This window comes from Haliotis asinina, chromosome 7 (assembly GCF_037392515.1).
Source record: "Haliotis asinina isolate JCU_RB_2024 chromosome 7, JCU_Hal_asi_v2, whole genome shotgun sequence".
Taxonomy (NCBI): Eukaryota; Metazoa; Mollusca; class Gastropoda; order Lepetellida; family Haliotidae; genus Haliotis; species Haliotis asinina.
The window spans coordinates 37124331-37148720 of NC_090286.1; the positions used below are offsets into that span (position 1 = coordinate 37124331).

The 24390-nt window shown below is 40.4% G+C and overlaps 1 protein-coding gene and 1 pseudogene across 1 annotated transcript in view; both read right to left on the reverse strand.

The window, feature by feature from the left end:
* Positions 1-102: 102 nt before the first annotated feature.
* Positions 103-24390, reverse strand: part of LOC137291971 (putative ferric-chelate reductase 1 homolog) — a 35439-nt gene continuing 11151 nt past the window's right edge. The window contains exons 13-28 of the mRNA XM_067823523.1: positions 24182-24281; positions 23710-23850; positions 23351-23442; positions 23094-23181; positions 10613-10655; positions 9692-9944; positions 9320-9415; positions 8664-8817; positions 7791-7910; positions 5371-5486; positions 4782-4868; positions 4056-4136; positions 2995-3094; positions 2565-2708; positions 1981-2114; positions 103-1204 (exon numbers count right to left, since the gene is read on the reverse strand). Coding sequence (XP_067679624.1) covers positions 1106-1204; positions 1981-2114; positions 2565-2708; positions 2995-3094; positions 4056-4136; positions 4782-4868; positions 5371-5486; positions 7791-7910; positions 8664-8817; positions 9320-9415; positions 9692-9944; positions 10613-10655; positions 23094-23181; positions 23351-23442; positions 23710-23850; positions 24182-24281 — 1848 coding nt within the window. The 3' untranslated portion in view covers positions 103-1105. The remainder of the gene's footprint in view (positions 1205-1980; positions 2115-2564; positions 2709-2994; positions 3095-4055; positions 4137-4781; positions 4869-5370; positions 5487-7790; positions 7911-8663; positions 8818-9319; positions 9416-9691; positions 9945-10612; positions 10656-23093; positions 23182-23350; positions 23443-23709; positions 23851-24181; positions 24282-24390) is intronic.
* On the reverse strand, positions 10759-17378 carry LOC137291337 (ferric-chelate reductase 1-like; annotated as a pseudogene).

Sequence of the window (24390 nt, forward strand, 5' to 3'; positions counted from 1 at the left end):
ACACGGGCGTAATCATTTCGCGGAGTTTTAAAAAAATATTAAATGAGAAGTTTTCTCGAGATTTATCTGTGAAGGTTTAATGCACTAGTTCCGTCTCTTGATACGCAAATGTTTGTAAATCACCGGGCACTTTTGATGGCAAAAGAATGCTATAGAGAGGTGAGCGCTATTAAAGTCCTAAGAGCTCTTTAGCGTTAGAGCTATCTTGATTGTAACTAAAGCGTGTATCCATGGATGGGTACCATAGAATATGTCAAGGGTCATGTTTTGATGACAATGGTAGATGAACACAGATAACAAGAATTTGATCATTTGAAGTTTTATTGAAAATATAAAACGTATTAGCACAATACACATAATAGCATTTTATATAAAACTAAATTAGGTCGTGGTAAACTAAAATGAAGACATATGCATGTTTGTTTATGCCATTTAAGTTTCGTTGCCGTTTGAACACTTACATCATAAAAATATTATGTGTAAGCGTATTTTATAATATAATAATATGCGGCTATACCCACAGCGTCGAATGCAATAAATATGAAATCCTGTGAAATCGAAAGAATACACAGATAAGTTTACAATATATGTAACTGGAAAATGACCCATTGATGCAATAACATTTTGCTTAAGGCTTTTGCTGTTTTTATACATTTTTGGTTTATTGTATTTTTCGCAAAGTAAAGGAATTATTTGAATCCTTACAGCTTATGGGTGTACTAATCTAGAGCTGTAGTAAATTACAATTATCTGGGACTGATACTACCACTGTGTTTAGTTCCTAGTTAGCCGTAGTTCTTCCTGTTTTGACTAAACAACACAGCAAGTGGACTAAAACAAACAGTTGAACTCTGAATAAATCAAAGGGAGACAACCTTAAATACACAAAATAAAAAACAACAAACGTTATGAAAGGGACTGTAAGAAAACATTTTATCATCGATTATCCAGCAAAGTCACCTGTTTACCCGACATATAACACATGGTCCTGTGCAAAACACTAAACCCGTACAAAAGTGGTATGCCTTGTCTTATACACACATTCATCAATTCGATATTAGAATATAACATTCAAACGGACTTTATGTACACGTTTATATCACGTTCAGTGAGGATGTGTTGCTAAAAGAATCACCATGACGACAGAGAGCAGACCGGTTATGACGTAATGAACCAGAAGCATGATGGTCTTGACTCGGTTCTCCTGAAAATAAAGTACATGAAGATATTGAAACATTTTCAACAACGGCAATATACACTCTCAGTGGCATCCCGGGAAACAACCATGTAAGACTTCATATATATTATCCAAAGCGTGCGAGGCAAAAAGCATAAATAGACTTTGGCGCCATTATGAACAGCGGGAACTTAATGCGGCTTTTGCTAAACATCCCTTAAATAGCATACGCAACTAGCAAGGTTGGTGTCGGTGAGCCCTTTATATTTATCATAAGTAATCTCCGAGGTCAGGTACAGGGCTACGCCGAGCCATCATCCGATCCTAAGATGCGACTCTTAAAGGACCCAAAAAGAACAGTTCAATGTCTGACTGATATGACTGAAACTAACACCTATGGTACATGGTCACACTTAAATAAGAGGTGGTCATTTTATAACCGTCATTAACTTTACCATATACAAGCGGTTACATCGTGTTTCCAAACAAACATAACTCCAGGCAATGGACTCCTACAGAGAACCAAACTGTTCACATTGAGCCTTACTACATAAAGGGCGGTGGGGTAGCCTAGTGGTTAAAGCGTTCGCTCAATACGTCGAAGACTCTGGTTCCATTTCCTACATGGGGACAATGTGTGAAGCCCATTTTTTTCGTGTCCCCCGTCGTGGTACTGCTGGAATATTGCTAAAAGCGGCATCAAATTCACTTTACTACTTTAAACACCGATCTGCGACAGTGGTGGCACTAATACCAGAACAGAGGTGTCCACTGCTCCATGAGGCAGGAAATTTATTAGTTACCTGTTCTATGGTTGGTGGGGGCTGGGTGATGACAGCGACAGGAGCTGTTGGGGGAGGGGTAGTGACGTCGTACCCCTTGTGAGAACCACGCCTCAAATTTAGATTGGCACTCAACTCGAACTTGGTCTGTTTAACTGGAAGTAAAAACTGATTATGTTAATGGACTCTCCTAGTATTTACTCATCTCCAAAATGCCCGAGGTTATTATAAAATGTGTGTAATGTCCCATGCACTGATATTGCTGGAATATTGCTAAAAGCAGGGTAAAACCATGCTCACTCACTCACTCACTCACTCGGCTATGATACACTATATTCTGGATCCATTCTCATGGCGTTTGCTAATTATGTGCCCTTGATTTTCAGCCTTAGCCAACGAAAATCAAGGGCAGGTAAGTCAAAATTTCGAGAACTACTGAGTGGATCCAGAAGTAAATGTAGGCTTACATACATTTTGCTCTTCAGATTTCGTAAATAGCATAAGCTCACTGTGGTAAAATACTTGCATTATCTATGAAACGGCAGTCAAACATCTGCACTAAAAGGTACTGTGCGTTTTGAAGAGAGAAAAAGCACGTGATGTACCTGCAAGTGTCTTGAGAACGGTCGGCAAAAGTTCCATGGCAACTAGATACGCAACCAAATACACGACGTAAACCGCCATGACAGCCATCGGCGCTTTTGATGACCCTGCCTTTGTTAGGTCAAGGCCGATGAATATAGTTACGACTGAAACATGAAAGAAAATACAGATTTCTATAGAAGGAACGTACCACTGAGACTACCTAGAACGGCTGAGTAATTATATATAAAATGTATTCTTATTAATAATATTAGTTTTGTTTTTCACACAATGCTTCATTTTAATGGCAAATAGAGGATCTGCCATTTCCGTGTTCTGTCATTAGTAATTCTATCTAAAATATATTCGTATCAACATTGTTCACAAAAGGGATCTGACATGCCTGAATTGTTTATTTTGTGTTATTTTGGTTAAAATTGAGGGGGTACTTACTTGCCAGTACAGCGGAAACAACGCCAACACCCCAGTGAGCCCAGTTGAAGAGTTGTCTCCCTACAGACTCAGGGCCGGGGCGAAACAGCGCCATGATTGGCTAAAAATAAACATTATGCATTCAAGAACAAACAGTCTTTGCAGATTTCTAGTGTTTCAGTTCAGTTTGTGCACACTGGTTCAGGAATCTATCGATCATGTTTAACTTACTACATTTGATATTCAGTCGATCGACTGATGGAGAATGTGTAGTGTACTCCTCTGACTGCTTCATGTATTTTGACAGTTAAAAAGAGCTAATTCTATAAACCATTTACAAAATATAGACCTTTCACGTGGAATCATTTGAAGTATACTATAAAAATACTGGCGATGTTATTTGTAATTGGTGACAAAAGAAAATACAACCCCATGTTTGAAAGCCTCAAAACTGAAACAATATGTCTTTCTTAGACGGGTATCAGGGGTTGATTGTTATTTTCAAAACCCACTTGACCAATTAACAATTTGGTTTCTTTTGCGAATAATCTGTATCATTTGGTAGCAGTTACGTCTGCATGGCACTACTGTACAACGGTAAAGTTTAATGTGGATATTTATTTGATCGACCGGTGAATTCCACTCTATTCGAGCATCGGGTAATGGTATTTTTCAGCCCCTTAGAATGAATGATACGCGTAACACACATATGTGTTTGACCTTAGTGAGTGAGTGAGTGAGTTTAGTTTTACGCCGCTTTATAGCATTATTCCAGCAATATCACGGCGGGTGACACCAGAAAATGGGCTTCACACATTGCATCCATATGGGGAATCGAACCCGGGTCTTCGGCGTGACGAGCGAACGCTTTAACCATTAGGCTACCCCACCGCCCCTTGTGTTTGACCTTAAGTGTGCTATTTCCTTCGATGTTATTTCTTTAGGCCATTAACGTTTTGATCAAGCTCCTTATGTTTCCGTCGAATCTATTTCCAACTGTTTCTTAAGCTAGTTAGTTTAGATCACGCTCCAGCTATAATATCGGGCTAAGGTAGTAATGGAGGCACTGTATTGGCACTTACGTTGGTGATGGCGAGGATGATGACGATGATGCCGAGAGGAGGATGTAACTGTTGATATTGCTTGCCCGGAATTCTTGGAATCTAAGGCAAGGATGGGCGTGAAATTAGTGGATTGAAGAAACGCCTCCAGCAATTATTGACCATATCATTATGACAGTCTATTTGGTTTAAAAGCGGACCGATTATTGCAGTCTAACTCGAAAACTAATAAACATAAAATGCTCAATGAAACGCTGATCATAATCAAAACGTCAGTCCAACTCTGTGAGGTTTTTGCAGAATTTATGCCCTAAACATAAATAAAAGTTGTTTAACAAACTATCACTAAACTACTGACACACTTCACTATTCGAGAGAGGAGTGCAGAGAAAGGTACAGCCAGATGTTTGAGAAGCAAGTACAGAAATGCCGACCAAGTTACAGTAGTGATTCAGAAACCTGTGCTGTCTCCATCCTTTCTCGCACACCTGTCGGTCAGTTGCTTTATATTCCCCCTTCGTAACAAATACTGAATAGTTTGTTAAAACTTTTTTATTTTTGGGACTTAAATTCCGCAAGAATTGGTCTGATGTTTTCATACTGTTTGGCGTTTCATTGAGTATTATTAGATTGCAATTCACCGGTCCGCTTCTGAGTCAAAAGCACTGTTCATGCAGGTGAATTTCTACTTGGATGGTTGCGTGAACAATAAGCATGACAAAAGTAGTCCCGGGTTGTCCTACTCACCTTGCTGTAACCCTCCGACTCCACAACAACAATTAGTGCCGCAAGGATTGTCATACACACTGACGTTATCATACATCCGCGGTGGATCTGAAAATACAGTACAGGGATGAAGCAGTCACACAGAATATGGGTGAGTGCGTTTTAGTTTTGAGCTGTTTTCAGCAATATTCCAGCAATACCACAGCTTGGGACACCAGGAACGGGCTTCACACATCGAAACCATGTGGCAAATTGAGCCCGTGTCATAAGCGTGACGACCGAACGCTTTAACCACTAAGGTACCAAACCGACCCCAGAATAAGATGAGGCGCTACAACTTTTGTAGGTGGTAATAACATATACATCCTTTTCAAGGAAGACAAGCGTGTCCCAAAACGTGCCTCAAAAGTTGGCCAAGGTAGTATATTCATATGTCAGAAGGCTGAGACGAACAGGTACACTTTATCAACTGGTCTTATAGACCCTGAACCGCACTATTTTCGCTTCCATCCAGCCCCGTCTGGGATCATAAATCCTTAAATGAAGCAAGTCTAGATTTCCTCAGGTTCTGAATCTCCCATCGTGCATACTTTTGTCATTGGGGACTCACCTGAAACCATATTTTCAGTCCGAAGAAGTGAGTTTTTGGCAGCAGTGGTTTTCCATACCTGGCTGTGACAATTCCAATACCCGGAAGTAACACCCAACACATGATCATAATGCAACCTGCAGTGGAACACGTAGCAAGTGGTATAGTGAGCCTCCTCTGGAGACATTTATCGCACCTTGATATTAGTTACTTATCCGGGCTATACATGTATTAATGTATGTGAACAACTACAGACTACTGGCTTTCAAGTGTCAGAAATGGTGTTCAAGATATAGTTCAAGATATAGTTATATACATGTATTAGTTTGAATGGGTTTCAGGAGTTGGAAGGTTACATATTAACAACGTATGATATGGATTTCCAACTTCTATATTATTTACAACTCGACGTTTTGGGCTACTTCTTGATGGATGGCAAAGAAATAGCCCAGAAACGTTGTGTTGTAAATATTAAAGAAGTTGTAAAATCCATAGTATACGTTGTATGTATCAGTTTGGATTTTTTCCCCTGTTGTTTCTTGCTAACCCACCCAGAGAACGTGGCTCAGTTTTACAAGGACAGGCCATAGTACTCCGTGACGGCCAGCCCTTGTTAGCTCTGCGATGGATTCTGTGTAAACTACGGTGTGTGTTCTCGTTGTTACAGCTTTCCCCTGTCACCGTTAAAAACTACAGAACAAATGTGGTAGGTGCCACTCGGGCCTGTTTTGACCATGAATACATACAAGTCTTTACGGATAACAGCTTCTTTTTTCCTTTATACGACATCTGATTCTTGCTTTTCGTCACTCGATGAAGCTACTTCCTGCTCTGTCACTACCTAGTGAAGCTAATTCCTGCTCATTCATCACCTAGAAGCTGTTTCTTGCAGACATCACCTAATGGAGTTAATTCTTGGTCCTTCATCACCTAATGGAACTAATTCTTCCTATCTCATCAGGTGATGAAGGAACATGAATTAGCTCTGAAACGTCGTATAAAAATACGCATAAGCTGTTGTCCATAAAAACGTGTCACGCATTCATGTACGTCCAAATTATGAATGCCTCCGTAACCTGTGATTAATATTATGGACAACATTAGTTTCTGTCACGGCACGTCTTCATACAATCAGCCAGGTTCTGTACAAACAAGCGCATTGCACGCCTTTCAGATTACGGGGAGGCACTGTAACCGGAAGTCTCATGTGGCATACTGTGTAAAGAGATCAATGCGTTCATAATATTATCAGCTCATATCAATTACACGCGTGTATGTAGAGAAGTGTTCAGGTTGAAACAATTGAAAACAACTTATGGTTGAATGAGTTGCGAATATTTTTATTTTAGATAGTGCAGAATACAGCATGTATCAACGACCCTTTAACGAGCAAACATAATTGTAATATTCAAACTTACACCTCATACCCTTTAAACTGATATAAATTCCCTAAAAATGTATCAAATACTACAGTAATCAAATCTACAATCACATTATTGAATAATGAGTTAAAAAATATATATCAAGTGTATAAATAATATCAGTCATTACATGACCGTAGAATAAATAACACAATACATATCAACATCTGTAAGAATATCTTATACCATCAAATAAAACATGGATTAAGGTCCGAGACAGTTGTTTTGTCAGCAGTATTGTAGCTATATTACATCCGTGTGTAAGTAATCGAATTTGGATAAGTCCACTGATGAGCATTATGATCATCGATCGGGATACTTGATTCGATAGAGATAACATGGATCTTCAAGTGATCTGAGACAGTTGTACCGTCAATGAAAAAGAACCCTGTACACAAAAGTGGCCTGTATCTGATACTGATTCTCAAGCAAATATTGAGTATGCCTAATTCATCATAACCGTATAATAAGTAGATATGATATCACATTTAAATATAGTTCAGTATATGAATGGTGTTACTTTCAGGATTTGTTTAGACTGTTTGAAAGACGATAGATATCAGACTTCCGGTCAGGACGAAAAGTAGGTTACTTCCGGTCCATCTGCAACCAGCTTTAGGGGCCGGGGGTATTATGACGCCTTGCACCTCTGCAAGCACACAGACAAGCTTGTTAGATTTGCAACCGCGATAGCTTTTTTCAGTGAAATTACTCGAAAGCTGAGCTTTACTTCGAGCCGACGGGTATATTGCTTCTTCACCCCTGCCAAAACAGTTTCATGCTACAAAGTTCCCATCTAGCAACCAAGTTCCCAAGTGCAACGGAGTATAGCAGCTTTCCGTTTCATTTTGCTTCGGTCTGGTCATGATCAAGTCTTAGCGCCCACCATCGCTTAACAAAATACTCGCCATCCTGTCCCGGTTGACACCGCTGTGGTTCCTATCCAAAGAGATTCCGATATCAAATACAGGCTCACTTGAGTTCCACTGAGTTCTACTGGGGATTAAAGAGATTACTTACCGTGAGCCAGCACAAGCGGAAACCTAGGCCCCTCACCTCCTACACTCTCCATGCTCTGCAGGTCAACTGGCACGTCAGTCACTGGCGGCAGTACGTCGTACCGGTGAGGGAAGATGTTACCTGAAACACAACCATTGTGCGTGTGTACGTGTGTTCTCACAGCTCACAGAGTGTTTCCGTTGCGCAGACAACGTCTTTTGAGTGAATGGGTCAGTGAGTATGATTTTACGCCGCTTTTAGCAGTATTTCAGCAGAAAATAGTATTCTTGTTAGAAATCGACCCGAATTGTATCGAGCGAATTTAGCTAGAGACGTATAGCGCCTCGACGAACATTTAGATGAAAATAAGCAATTGCAAACATTCATGGTGTCATTCGTCTCAAAGGGTAAGTGAGTTTTGTTTGACGCTCCTTTTGTTCTATCTGTTTAATATTGGAGAGTATCCGTAAAGAACCGGGTAAGTATTGATTTTCAGTGACCCATGCTTGTCGTAAGAGGTGTCTAACGGAATCGGGTGGTCAGGCTTGCTGAAATGGCTGCCACATGTCATCTGATCCCAACTACTGGAATGTCTGGTCCAGACCCGAATATTTACAGAGCGCCGCCATATATGCTGAGTGCGGCGTAAAACCAAACTCACTCACTAATGTGGGAGGAATGCCACAAAACATGCAATTCTCAGAAGCTTACCGCCTGAACACTGGATTTGTATGAGATGACAAACCTAGAGGTATGTTCAGGGATAACTGTTAGTCGAACCCACAATTTCAGTTTCGTAGATCTGCAAAGACAACTGGGTTACTCGTCACAATTCTTTTCAAAAACAGTCTTAGTAAGTTGTTTATGTTTAAAACATATAAAGGTAAATCCTACCGCTAATTGCATCCCCATCAGCAAACATAAGGTAGAGGTCGTGGTTAAGGTCCTTCAGATGTGGGTAGAAGTCATCCTTCTTAACGTGGTCAAAGCTGCACTCGAGGACGCCGTTGACATAGGAGCCGGCAGCGTTACTCAGACCGGCAGTTTTCTTAAACGCATATGCCATCAAGATATAATAGCTTTAACAGAGCAAGGCATTTTATTTTTAAAATCTTAAAAATAACATGCATGGGGGTGAATGACAAAGGACTTTCAGATACCACCAGACCTTCGTGTTCATTTCAACCGATGCTTTCAGTACGGCCTGTACTCCCAATAACTGAGTGAAATATATCTGTACAGACTAGGGTACTGCTGTACAAAACAACCCCAACTAGTCTTTATTTAGGTATGGGAAATAAGGTCACCTTACTATATAGATAACACCCTTTTGTACAACGGGGACCTGCGCATTACTTCAGGATACCAATGTGCTTGTCTTTCCTGTGTCCTTGAATGATAGACTCCACTTAATCATTTGTAAACTTATGTACTGTCAATGTACTGTTCAGATCGAAACGTTAACCATCTTAAATTGACAGCCGCAGGTGATCCATAATTTTAGGTTAAAAGTTCACATACAGTAACAGTCACTTCTGGCCAGTACTCACATCTTCCATGCGAATGTTGGTTTTCTCGTCGTTGTAAGAACTGTACACGCTGACAAACCCGGCGTCAATTACGCACTCAATAACTGCATCGTCTCCCTGGATAAAAAAGCCAAAAACAAAGAACGTTTGCTTATGAGAGTGTGGGAGTATTGGGAAGCGTGAGTGAGTGAGTATGGTTTTACGCTGCATTGAGCGATGTTCCAACAATATCATGACGGGGGACACGACAAATGGGCTTCACACACAGTACCGATGTGGGAATCGAACCAGGGTGTTCGAAGTGACGGGCTAACGCTTTAACCACTGGACTACCTCACCGGCCCACGTTGGAAAGGAGACGCCATGTGTTATCAAACAATGTCAAAGGCTCACCATCATCCTGTCCTCTGAAAAGGCAATGGCCATCCACCTCTCGCTCCTTGCTGGTTCGATCTTCTTCATGTCAAATGTGATGACGGCACCCGCGTCCACCCACGTGACGATGTATGTGCACCTGCCTTCCTGGCAGTCGTGGAAGCAGCCGCGAGTCCGGCCACAACCGGGGTCCAAGGGGATACCAAGAGGGGTTGTCCCTTTGGAAGCATTCTGTAAGGAAGATAACACAAACAAAGAGTTAATTGAACTCCTTTAACCGATGCCTGAGTCATTTTATAAAAAATAGACCCTGAAGGGGCGTTACTAGATGGGGTTGACGAAACGTGAACTCGTGAAAAATGACATGTACACATTATGGTTCGACCACCACCAGAAATGATTAATATAGAAGAATATAAAAAAGGACAGACCTCGGCGGAGTGATCCAAAGAAGTTACTCGTAGGAAACTCAGAGGACAGCTAGGAACCAGGAGATAGGTAGAACACCAAAGAGCACAGTATATTTGAGATAAAACAAATCAGCTAAAACGTCCTTCTTCCTCAGTAACTGTAGATGTAATTGTAATATACATGTTTCTCATTTGTAAATGTCAGGTCAGTTGAATATCTTACGAGTGAGGGAGTATGTAAGTGAGTGAGTGAGTTGGTGTGGTTTTGCATGTATCAACATTAAAGCAATACACCTCGTATAAAACCACACGTTAACCATGTGGGGAACGAACTTGTGCCTTCGGCGGGACAAACACTTTAACCACGCCTCTTACCCTGACGTCCCGTAGAACTGCTTGTAGGTGTCTATTGACTTGGCACTTATGCTTCAGCCTTGGAGCATCTTTCAGTTATTAACTTAGTGTTACCATGTTGGTTAATCTCGGAATGTCGAATGCAGGCGTACTGCACACGTAGGCTGGAAGTTACCGGAAGTCGGGAAGGTAAAGGTTGATGTACTGTGAGTTACGTCCTAGAAGTGAACCATGTGCTCAGTGGAAACAGTCCATCACCATTGTCCGGACAGCTAGAATTCCATGCCATGTAAAAGGATAGAAAACATGCAGGAAACAGGGAAAAAGACCAAATGTTTATTTTGGGAAGAATGAGAGACGCAGGACATGCAACAGACTACAGGTGGGGGAAACTACAGGTTAATTGAAGAACTGAAGAACTGAAGAACCACCGCTATAATATTCAGGCGGGGTCTGGGATCATTAAAGGAAAGCACTTGTTTCTTAAAAAGCATAGACATCTATAGAATCTACGGCAAACGTTTAGTAGGACATGCTGGATATCCTGAAAAATATAATTACAAAAAATCACACACCTTTGGATACTCATTTCAAAGAAGAAAATGTGAATGACAACCCAAAGCCCACCCAACCCGTCAAACTCCTCTCCCACCTGAATATCAACTAAACAATCCTAAACAGGCACAGACAACGTTCATGTACTTATAATGTGCAGTAAAATCCTGACTGTTTCTGTAGAAAAGGTTTCAAATCGAAGTCAACATGCAATGCATTTCATCGAGAGCAGTCTCCCTCAAGATGATACTACCATTACAAACTAGCATTGAAAATGAAAGAGAAATAGAAGTGCGTGGGTTTAGGGACGTGGTGTTGCCCAATTAACGTTAGGGAATATGAGATGAAGGAACCGCCGCCACGACCACTGAATCGCTTCACGAGTTATCTGCCCCACCCGAGTGATCTCCTTTTGCGTTTGTTCAGCAGTTAGGGGTTCGGTTCCAGTTAGCTCCCTTGGTACAAATCCCTGCTCAGTTTTTGTTTCACGTGGCGGAGGAGGGTTTGGGGCCTGACGGTCGTTTGTGATGCCAAAGGTGAATCCACCGACAGGTAAGCGTGGTTTGGGTGTGGTTGGAGCTTGTGTGGTCGGTCGCGTCACTATGACAACGTTGGCGGAATTCACATAGTAGTAGCGGGCTTTGTCCTCCACGATGACTGACCTGCACGCAGAAGACACGGATAAGAGAGTGAGTTTCGTTTTAAGCCACTTTTAGCAATATTCCAGCAATAATGCGTTTGGGGACACCAGAAATGGGCTTCACACATTGTACCCATGTTGACACTCGAACATAGGGCTTCGGTGTGAGGAACGAACTCTTTAACCACCAGCCTACCCCACCACCCCACATGGATTAAGATAGTGGACATTGATCGTCTCGCTTCAAACAAGCGTGGAACATAACCAAACTAAGGCAATGCAACCTATCTGACGTACAATGGTTTAGTTTGTTGTTTGATGCCATAATGAGCATAGTATACATTTAAACTAGGTTTCTTCTTCGACTGAATCTTTAGACTCGTTCGTGAGACTCGTTAAAAGGAATGATCGTTGCGCCGCAGTAATTACATACTCCGTCATTTGACTGCTTCCACAAAGCTACCGCTACGATGGCTTTCGTAAACGGAATGCCATATTTGGGTTCAAACGGAGCTCTGTATTAAAATTACCCAGGGCTACAACCCCCTGTTCACGGGGAAGCTGCTCTGAGCTTCTCTGTGTAACGTCAGCAGTAACGTCAGGGCAGCGTGGAGAGCAGTGTGTCTACAACAATGTATAGGAACTACGACATCAGCTGCGGCTTGCATCAAAACTTGGAGCATGGCTCCTTTTCAAGAATTCAGTTACCTGAACTGGATAATCGTCCCGGGATTGGCGTGTAAAGGTGCGACCCAGTCGAATGTTTTCCTCTTCTTCGCTATACGGCCGTCTTTGTGTGTTACACCGGATTTCTGGTATAGAAGGAATTGTCATGCACTCTTAATGTGGGTTTGACAGAATTTCCTGTTCTCAGGGCGTGCTACGTAAAAGTCGGAAGCAAACCCCCCAAAAATGTTTTTTTGTTCCACTTTGAAATGTTTGAACTGAAATCTATTCCAAGGCAAGGACGACTGCCTTTAGGAATTCAAGGAAAGATACTTCTACATTGGTGAACCCAACGAGCATTGGCAGAGGATGTGGTTTCTGTTGGACATATTTCACAGGTGCGTCGGCATCATTGTGCCACGGTTCATTCTATTTTATTTTTGTGGTGTTAGGCACTTTTAAACATTTTTCACAAGCATAAAACTCCACTCCCGAATATAAAACAGTCACAACGAGATGCAGCTCTGCACAACAAATTCTGCCCTCTTCATTATGGAACTGAGAGTAAAGCAACAAAGCTTACTATGCCTGGTTTGGTTGGTTGTTTAACGTTACACACAGCAATATTCCAGCCATATGGTGGGAGGCTGTATATAATCGGATCTGAACCAGGCATTCCAGTGATCAACAGATCATCACCAATCTACGCTAAGATGATGTGGCAACCAAGTCAGCGAGCCGGACCACCCGGTCCTCTTAGTCGCCTCTTACGACAAGCATAGTCGCCTTTTATGGCAAGCATGGATTGCGGAAGACCAATTCTAACCGGGATCTTCACAGGTAGTATATTTAGCATTCCCATGAGGATTTACCTGCCCCTATCACAACATTAACAACACTTACGGCACACCTGTCCACCATGTTGATGCCAGGGATGCTGAACCCAATGGGGTTACCATTGCGAGTTTCGACTGTCTTCACTAAGAAGCCTCTGAAGTCCTTTGTTCCCTCAATGGTTACTGGGTAACAGAAATTCATAAAAATAGGTGCGTTTTGTAAATCATACAAGAATATCCTTAAATGACATATGTCATATCGAACCTGATCTTCGGTAAACAAAGTGATTGCCTGTATAGATAGCATTAGTATTTGCATTTGGAACATACCATTCTCAGGTGATCAGTACCACGTTTCGCGAAGTGATCTAAACGTTAAGACGATCGTAATTCTCAAACTTTAACGTACGTTAGAAATTCTCCCAGTTTTGTGAGACAACATTTTTTTCATGTTGTCAAAATTAATATTTATCATTTAAAACTTTAATGAACACGTTTTCTTGTTCATCGGGATTACTTGTCTAGTTAAGATATGAAAAAGGACATGGCATGTACGTGTTTTCATTGTATTGTGACACTCTTGTCAGAGCAGGCTGTGGTGGCATTTTTATTGCCTTGGCATATTCTCTATGTAATGTTTCATGATTTATCACAAACTTTATCGCTAGGGTATATATGTTACAGTCAGTTAGTGAAATCAGTTATTTCGTGAATGACCAAGAGGGCCAGCCGTTTTGCGTCATTTGAGTAACAACAATCAATATACTTCAGTCATGTCATGAGATTTCACTTAATAACCTTCAAAAGTGGATCACAATTTTAACATCATTTATTTTATGAAATGACTGAAGAATGTTTATTGTTGTAACTTTAACTATGCTGACCGTCATAGTCATTTCTTGAAATGACTGAAATTTTTAATCAGTTCACGAAATGACTTACTTCACAATCGGACTGTGACATTCACATGCATACGTAACAATATAACAGTGTTACACTATACCAATACATCTAGCATTGTGTATGTCGGTAGACCAATGTCAATGCCGCCCCACCCATGTCAGTGTCGTACCTTTAATTGTGTCCCCTGGGTACACAGTCAGCTTGTTGACGAGAAGGTTGTAGGGTTTTTCGTGCTTCACCTCTATTCCGTGCCCAGGCAGTAGTTCCTTGCAGGACATCTCATTAGCTCCCTGGGGGAAGGCAGCATCTCTTCCCAGCATCCCTAGCAATACCAGGAGGGAGCAGAGACCGGAAGTGAAGGTCATTGCGAGACTCGGCTTGGAACTCTCCCTTGGACTGAAATACAACTGTTCATCATCAAACACTACCGACCAGAGGCGATTCACAGGTTAAAACTACCTCGCAAAACCGGCATCTGTTTATGTCATGATCTTACTTTTGAATATTGAGGAGATTTTAAACCCTTGAGTAATAAAATATGGTTATGATGAATTTCGGCGATGCTACATCAACCTCTTTATATATATCCACAGAAAAGACACTTAACCTATACTAACATCTGATGCATCGGTGTTGTATTTGGTTTCCCGGACTTGCCGTTTATGAATCACCAAAACATGAATATGGCTGCAACTTGGCCAGTAACGCATGGCTTAGTTGCACGGTTTGTTTTTTCAACTATCCTGTTCCTCTTGAAATAGTGGCAATAACTCATTATCTGTTAATCTGCAAAGACGTCAACACTTACTTTAGAGGTGTTTGACTACTAGTAGCCAACAATGTCATTAAAATATTACCCAAGAAAGCCCATAACTTCTTTGACAGGCATTTTAGAAGTTGTATAGATGAAGGAAAACCAAGTTCTATGTATAGTCAACTTCTTTAGTGCATTAGGTGCGACGTTCAGGTGCAGATACTAACACCGTAAAACACAAGAAAGCTCAGCTGGTCATAATCTGAAAACTAGCAAAGGTTACTATGAATCTGAATGTAATATAACTGCAATTTACATTTGTTCGTAATTTTATCTCCATCTCTACCTACCATCTATACAATATCAAAGAAATATCTAAATATAGTAACGCGCATAATAGAGATGGTCGTCGTTAATTCAGTTTTATTTCCTATTTATTCAGTTTCAGCACTTTGTACAAGTTATAACGTTAGCTACCATACGATGGCTATCGGACACATTTGCCATGAACAGCTGATGTTTTTGTGCTATTCAAAATCCAGCTGGTGGACTATTTTCTCTATATTGTCAAATCCATTGGCCCTCAAAATGTCAGATGCGTACTTACGAATATGACAATCATATGATAATAATATAATTGTATTTACGCCTGGACCTTATAAATACTGTGTTTCTATAGGCGATAGGTTTTGTCAGCATTATTTTTGTTCCAAATGCCATTCACCATTCTGTAGTAAGAACCAAGAATACATACTCATGGAAACGCAGTGAGGACATGAAAGTGCAGTCTTCCTTTATGCTATTCCAGGTTTCTTCTGAAAGTGTGTATTGCAGTCTGGGTTAAATTCTAGAGATAAATAAAGGAACACTTGTACTTTTATGTGTTTCCTTGATTGTTTGCTTGAGTATGTGTCTGCCGATGTAAACCACAGTGTCTGAAACTATAATGACACCACTAGCAAATAACGACAGTAAAGCTTTTACAGTACCAGTAAACAGTTGAATGTGGCGACTTCCACACGAATGGACATGAAGACATGAATAGATATGAAATCTCATAAAAATAAACATAGATGTGTATGTCTTCTATTAAAAAATATGAGAAAATGCCAGAGTTGCGTTTCTTTTGCTGTCAGTATACCTCAACTTTTGTAAAACTTACATTTGCTCGCATCCAACTTCCCATGTTAATATACACTTACCCTTCTCACACACACAGCAGACAATATATTAAAAGTGAATCAGCTAAAATCAAGAATGAAAATATGCATTTCTCGCCGGCCGTTTTATTTTGTGGTTCATTTCTAACTACGATAGCACTGTATCTAACTATAAAGGTCACTCTACCCTTTTGTTTTCTGGATCTATCACATTTGTTAATTTAACTGAAAAATCTCAATTCGCTTACAGCGTGATCTATGTACAAATATGCAGCAAAGGGCTCAAATTAAGGAGCGTGTTTACAAGCAGTTTTCCCGTCTCGCCCTACTTACGCATGTACATGTATTCGGGCAGTCTATGACACTAAGCACCGCTCCCTGTGACGTATTACGGGTAATTAGTCCCTCAGATAAACATACCGGGACGTAGATTTTATCTGCAATTTAAATCTTACCGTATACGTGTTCTGTGTTTGCAAAGACCGTGTGTTGTGTATTCGCAACAATGCCCTTATGCATATAATTTGACCTGGTTTGGGAGAGGTCAAAGGCATATCGTTAATTTTCCGACTGCTAATATTTCATAGTAGCTGAGATTCTAGTGCCCTTGTACATTAATCACTACCAGCCTCGGGCTAAATCAGAAATCAAAGCTATTTTGTTTCTGTTAAAAAACGAATTTTTATTTCTCGATATAATTTCAATCATTTTTTTTTATCTCCTTAGGCAGGTAAACAAATATACGGCACTGGATATCTTTAAATTCATTAGCTCGAAAGGGAAGTCATTTTCTGTTATTTCATCGCTAACGTTGTCACTTCCTCTTTTGATTGGCGTGGCGAAACCCAGTCACATGTGTAAGGGATGATCAGCAATAACGAATGATATCTTCTCGATTTGAAGCAATATTGACAGCAATGGTATGCAGTTAAATTATTTTTGTGAATAATTATTTGAGCATTATCTTTGATAGCCTAATGGCTTGTTGAATTTACCTCGTTTCCACTACACATGTATCGCCCGTTAACAATATTTTTGTTATAAAATAATATTCGTTATAATAATAATGGTTGTTTTTATAACACATTAAAACAGTAGGTCGAAAGTGTATTTTATAATTCTATCAAACAGTAATGATTTTCAAACAAGTTAATGTAAATTAACCCTGTAAATATTTATTGAAAAAGTCAGCATTATCCTGAGATATGCCTTTTCAATATATTGTAAAGCAAAATCAACATAATTCCGTTGTCAGATCAATTTATATAAATCAATTTTAAATTAATGTAATGTTTACTAACTCCTACCTGTTGTGTGGGTCTTCCTGGTTGTATGTGTATAATCCGCGGGTCAGGGTCTGTATATCGGGTCCCTCCCCTCCGCTAGTGTGAAGCGCGTTTGGTAAAACGACGCATGTCTGCTGTCATAAGAATTACTTACCTGTCTACCTGTCACGTGCCCCCAGCAGTGTTCAGTCAGGCGCGGCCAGGTCCCCGGGCGACACGGACAACCCTTTCATAAATGGTCATAATTAAACTCGACATATGTCCTTGATTATTTTTAAAGGATTACGAACAAACAATGTTTAACATGAGTTTCTATCACATGACACCCCTTCACTCTTCTTACTGAGTTGCAAAACGAATACTAGCATGTTTGTGAAAAATACTCTCTACTTGCATTTAACGTGATCTTTGCACCTGTACTTTCTGAGAGCTTGTACTTAATGTGATCTGTCTGCTTCAACTTATAAAGGTCTTTGTACATGTACTTAGCATGATTTGTGTGTTTGTACTTAGCATGATATGTGTGCTAGTGAGTGAGTTTAGTTTTACATCACACTCAGCAATATTCCAGCTATATGGCGGCGGTTTTTAAAACGTTGAGTCTTGACCAAACAATCCTGTGATCAACAGCATGAACATCGATCTGCGCAATGGAAACCGATGGCATGTATCAACCAAATCAGACCTGACTACCCGATCCCGTTAGTCACCTCTTACGACAAGCATGAGTTACTGAGGGTCAATATTCTAACCCGAGCCTTAACCGGCCCTCTGTGCTTGTATTTATGATGATTTGTGTGCTTGTGCTTATCATGATCTGTGTGCTTGAACGCAGCATGATTTGTGACTTAGGATGATCTGTCTACCTGTACTTAATAGGATCTTTGTACTTAGTATCATTTGTGTACTTACACTTCTAGGATGATTCATGTGCTTGCTTTTAGCATGGTCTATGTGCGTGTACTTATGACGACTGAACTTAGCCTTGGGATGATTGGACTTAGTATGATTTGTTACTTAGGGTGATCTGTGTGCTTTTACATAGGATGATTGAACTTATTATGATTTATACTTAGGATGATCCATGTGTTTGTACTTAGGATGATTGATCTGAGCATGATTTGTTACTTAGGACGATCTGTGTGCTTGTACTTAGGATGATAGACTTAAGTATGATTTGTTACTTAGGACGATCTGTGTGCTTGTACTTAGGATGATAGACCTTAGTATGATTTGTTACTTAAGATGATCTGTGTGCTTGTACTTAAAATGGTTCATTGTACCTATAGTTAGAATGATTTGTCTACTTATACTTCGAATGATTTGTGTGCTTGCCTGTTGTCTGAAGCCCAGCTCGCCGCTGTCTTTTCCTTTCAAGCAGACCATTCAGTGCGGTCTATTCCTTCTGTCTTCCTTGGTGTCTGTATCCTAATACTAACTGTCTCACAGGCATATTGCTTGGGTCGTTTGTTCCTGTTTCGAATTATAAATACATTCAAAGCGGTTTGATGTCCAGTATTTTGGTCGATGTCCTTGTACGTGCTTTGTGGTGCAGAGTCTCTTGGTATGATATGACCTTCCTTGGCCTGTTTACCGATTTTGATCCTAAGAACATAAATATGTTCAGACACAAATGCTAATTAGCAGCTTGGATGAGCACGGGCTTAAGAAAAGACATGAAAAGAAAGGTTCAACAGTAAAGCGTGCCCAAGGGCACACCGGAGGGTGATATGACTACCAATGCTCGCTAACACGGCATGCACCAGCTTCCTGGAGCGACACGGAAGTAATGATGTAATACTGTGTATGCCCACAGCACGGTCGCGACACTTTGGAATGGATGCAACCTTTTCAGTTAAATCATTAGCCACAATTTACAACCGAGAGTGGGTAGGTGAGTCAGCATTGGAAGGTCCTGTGGATTTGGATTAACCGCTTGTTTCCTTCATAAAAGAATACGAGTCATTACTGTTTTTCATAATTAGCATTTTATGTGAGAAACCCCTGGAACTGCAACCCAGTGAAGCAGAAAATTCATTGAAAAGAAAGATTGAAGCATCAGGATTCTGATTTTTGGGTGGGCTCTTAATCTGTTGCTTGTTTGGGTTGTTTGTTTTCTTTTGTTTTGTTTTGTTTTGTTTTTTGTTGTTGTTGGGGATTTGTTTTGTGGTGGATGGGGTGGAAAATAAATGACTAGGTCAAGGTGGATAAAATGACACTGATGGGATTTGGGTTTGAAGTGTAATGGTTTGGATGTGGACACGCCATGTTTCGGTATTTGTTTACTTTAATAATATTGATTTGAACAATGTACTTTAAGAGTTGGCATTTACTGTAATGTTTTTCTTTAGGTATAATCTCTGCATTACATATACTGAAGCAATTCAAAATTTAACATATTTTTATGGTTCTTTTCAACACCTAATAAAATGGGCCTATCGAGTGAGGTCAGTATGTTATTCGACAAGATTTGATAAATATCGTCTATAACTTGCCGAGGGATATGCCAACGCTGACTGTTTATATATGGGTTAATACAAGATGGCTCGATCACCTGTTATTGGAGCCATGATAGTACGGCCATATACATGAACGCATCATTTAGTATGCATATGTTACGCGTGCCTTGACATATATTTTGTAGAAAAGATTTTACTGCGTCCAGCGATTTTCGTATGAATATTTGTACAAAATGTTGATTAATGATGCCATTTTTTCTCTCTGATTAATATATGACGAGGAAATGACTGCAATCAATGTGTTGATGTATCATTGCGCACTGAAGGGACCGGTCATCCGTCAACAGTCTAGCGATATAAATTCCTCTTGGCCAATTTGCATACCATCTCTCTCACACTAAGGAGAACGTTCCAGGAAATAATGAAATTTCAATTTCACACGTGCAACTCGCACACCTGGCTGTTCTACCAGCCAGTGGTACCCCACCTAAGAAATAAAGAAAAGTGAAAAAAAATACTGATCGTTTGTTTAAAAAAACCCTTTTTTATTCGGGTGTTTACAGCTGTGATACAAATTATCAGAGCTGGTCTTTTGATTCCATGGGACTGTTGCAATTATTACATTTTGTGAGATCAATTCATCGGTCAAACATACTATAGTCAACATAGACAGTTCGCGTAATTATCAACTTTCTCGCATCATTGGTTAGCGAAAAGTAAACATGGTCAGAAAGAGTGGATATTGCAGAGTGCTTAACCAATACTTAGGGTGTGGGTTGGAATCCCGAATGACACTTAACCCAACAAAAGCACTATCATCCAAACTTTGCTGAGAAACTCCAATCCCCAATATAACATATGCCACATTTGACCACTTTCTAAATGTCATTGTGCATTCAAAGCGATAAACGCCAATTGAGACTCCCACCTCTTGAGAGTTTTGCACTAACATTAAGCTGGCACATCACGGTTTTACAGAATACTGTTAAAACCACACTCACTCATGAGTCAGATTCCAGACGTGCATAATAAACTTAATATTTCGAAAAAGGTACTTTCTTTCTTCCCTTCTTATATTCATGCTTTGCCATAACATATGGCAGTGTTTTGTCAAGGCACTGGGTTCCAAATTAGTGGTTGGATTACAGGTTATATACATTTTCAGCACTATTGTTATTGTTATTAAGGCATTGGGTTCACTGAACCGGAAATGAAGCAATTTATATATAAAATGAGAATCATTAAATTACATATCTGATTTCCTCCACCCTTACGTGTAAAGTTACTTCAGCGATCTCTTTGTGGATGACATGTGTTCACACATGGACATCTAGCCTCTGGGAAAACATACGATACGATATCCGGTTTGTTCCATCAATATGTTAAACCACCAACGCCACACACTGCCGCAAAGCAAGACGGTTGACATAACCCATATCAGGGGTTATGTTTTTGAAGTTCTCTTAGCACTAAGATAGTCGTAGGTTAATGTTAATGTCCAGCACTTACGGCTATCTTAGTGCTAAGAGAGCTTAAAAAATCTAGGTTGTCATCGGTTATCAAACCTTTTGACTGCATTTTGGATCATGTCTTTTCGTTAGTACGCACTCTGGTACTTTCTCCTGATGGTTACGGTCTGAGTGTTTCTATTTACAAAAAGTGAGTGAGTTTAGTTTAGGCCGCTTTTAGCAATATTCCAGCAGTATCACGAGGGGGACACCAGAAAAGACCCTCACACAGTGTACCCATGTGGGGAATCGAACCCGGGTCTTCGGCGTGTCGCGCTTTAACCAGTAGACTTTGGCGTCTTTTGACATGAACCACAAACCGTCTTCTCGCAAGATCTCTCGACTAAACGTGATCAAACAATCAAACAAGCGGGTGTAGTTTTATGACTAGTTCAACAGTACTATCGCAGTATCTCGATGGGCTACTTAGAAAATGGGCTTCACACACTGTACCCATGTGGGGAATCGAACCCGGGTCTTCGGCATGACTAGCGAACGCTTTAACCACTGTACAATCTTACCGCCCCCATCATGGAAAGAAGTCATAGAAGTGTGTTGTTTAGTAATTACTGACATAAACAGTCTTCTAGACATCATCGATTTATTCGCCCACATCAAGAAGAATTTATCGACAAAGTCGATATCATATCGCACATGTCATTTATTAATAATGGTATATATACAACGATCACAATATATTATATATCTGGCAAATATTTCAAGTAATAACAACAGAATACAATCACAGGTCAAAACAAACCACATGCAGACATTGGTTCTTTAAAGACACTTATCCCGGGAGAAGCATACCTTACATAGCGGGGACGCCATCAAACCAGTATTTTAAAAACACAAAGTCAGCTAAGGCCAGCTGTAGGTCTTTCACAGTTTTTAACAAACTCAACAATCAATGGTTGGAATTTGGACACTATTAAATTTACTTTGTAAACAAATTGGTTTGAAACTGCTGAAAACTAAAACGAGAGCCAATAATGTTCCCTTAAACATCCACATCACACAAAACACAGAACTGGTGTATAGCACAGCTAGGATATACATGTTGTCCAAATTAAATAAAATTCAATGTATATAAAACAGTAGGCGTATTTACTAATATTTACAATTAGATTGTCAGTATGTACAACGTCTCTCATCCAGATCCAACAGCATTAAAGGTGAAGTGGTAGTCCCTGAAATCGTGTTATATGTATACTAAATATACTTAATTCCTAGAGTGACTCGGTCGTCATTTAGTTGGTTTTACGTGTAAACTGTGTCGGGACCTGTTGAGTCATGCCATTACTACTCTTTTTATATGGAGAATTATTGTTCTAACAGCTGTTAAATCCGTGTATGCCCAGGCGTCCTGCACGCATGGTGCCCGGGCGTTTGATGTTCATGAGTGTTTCGTGCCGATATATATGTTTTGTCTCTTTGATGGCGTGTCATGTGCTGGCAGCCCGCACGAGTTGCACGTGTTATGATGAGGAAGCGTCATCATATGATTTAGATTCACCACAATAGCACGTTTTGTATTTTGTGCTGAATCAGATTTTTAAGTGTTATTTTTACATCTATTTTAGATATATTGTGCATATGATTGATTCGTCTTTCCAAATATATTCTTGATGCAGAGGTGATCCTGGTCTTGATACAGATTTGTCCAAAACTGTGTTACAGGAACCTTTGTTTTTTTGTGAGACAGTAAGGAACAGAGAAGATATAGAATAATTGTACACTGAATCAGGTTTCTAGACCTTTGTGAAAAAAATCACCATGGGAATTGTGTCATGTTCTGTCCCGACAGTTTTGTCTATTGAATACTGTACGCAGTTTCCCAGTTGTCTCATTATGTCAGCTGTTCTGCAGGCCGTCCACGACGCCTCAGCTGATGGCAATGATGGCGATGACGCAACCAGTGAACGCTGTGATAACCAGGACATGGATCCTGAGGATAACGCGGCGTGTGAACCCTCCCTGAAACACCAAGAGAATTCATGTGGTTAGAACTGATCTTCAGTTACCCAGCCTTGTCTTGAGAGGCGTTATGGTATCTTGTGTAGGGTTGATGTTCACGGTGTCGATCAAAGGATTGTCTGGACCAGCAAAAATCTAATCTCCTAAGCTCAAACAATACTGAACGTACCGGTGGCTCTGTGTCATCCGTGTCTACATCTTTTGTACTAGAATACCTAGTGGACCTGTCGGCATAGATAGAGTAGCTCTGTTGCTTGCGTTCTGAAATGAGATGGATTCGAACATTGTACAAGATGACGTCAGATATAAGGAGAGGAGGTACTGTCGATATATTTGGTAGGCGAGTTACTGTAAATACGGTCATTCTCCCCGAGTGGTGAGTTACGGTTGTCTCCCCTTTGACTGTGGCGTAAGAGGAAGTTGATAATTCACATTTGACCTTGAGTTTACAGAAAACAAGGTTACGCACCTTTGACCAAAAGGTTTACCTTTGCCCCGAGGGGTGCCGGAGATAGACCACTCACTCACCTTTGATTCTGGAGTTACAGGCGACGACCTCCAGGATGAGGACAATGAACACTTGGTACACGGCGAAACAATAGAGAATGTAGGAGACGTATTCGTGCACGCCGGCCTTCTTCAAACCCACACCAAGGATGATGTTCATCACTACAAGGACATGAAGCTAAGGTCAGATTCGGTTTATTAAGGTTGTACTACTACCTACAATATAACGCTATTAAACAGTAAAAATATATATAAAAAAGTTCTTTTGTGTAATGCAATGAAAAGGATTACGCCCCTGTTTATAGAGGGTAACCCTCATAGCGTAATTTCCAACAGGACGCCTGACATGACCAAACCTCCTCAACCCACGAATGATGGAATTGTTCCTCGTCGTCTTGACTTCCGAACAAGCAAAATATAGTGCTAAGATAATGAATACATTGATGAAGGTATCCATTTGACGATATGTCTCAACTCTCCTTCTGTGACGCACCTGCTAGGATGTGGTCGATGATGCCGACACACCAGTGAGCCCAGTTGAACACAGGTCTGTTGGTGGAGGTGGACTTGGGGCGGAACAATCCCATCGCAGCCTGGGAACAGTTATAGAAGTATGCATGAACGTGACAAGATTGGTGCTTCATCACTGAAGGAATCCCCTGGAGTATCTATCTCAAACTGAGTTTCATTTTTTTGTGTTTT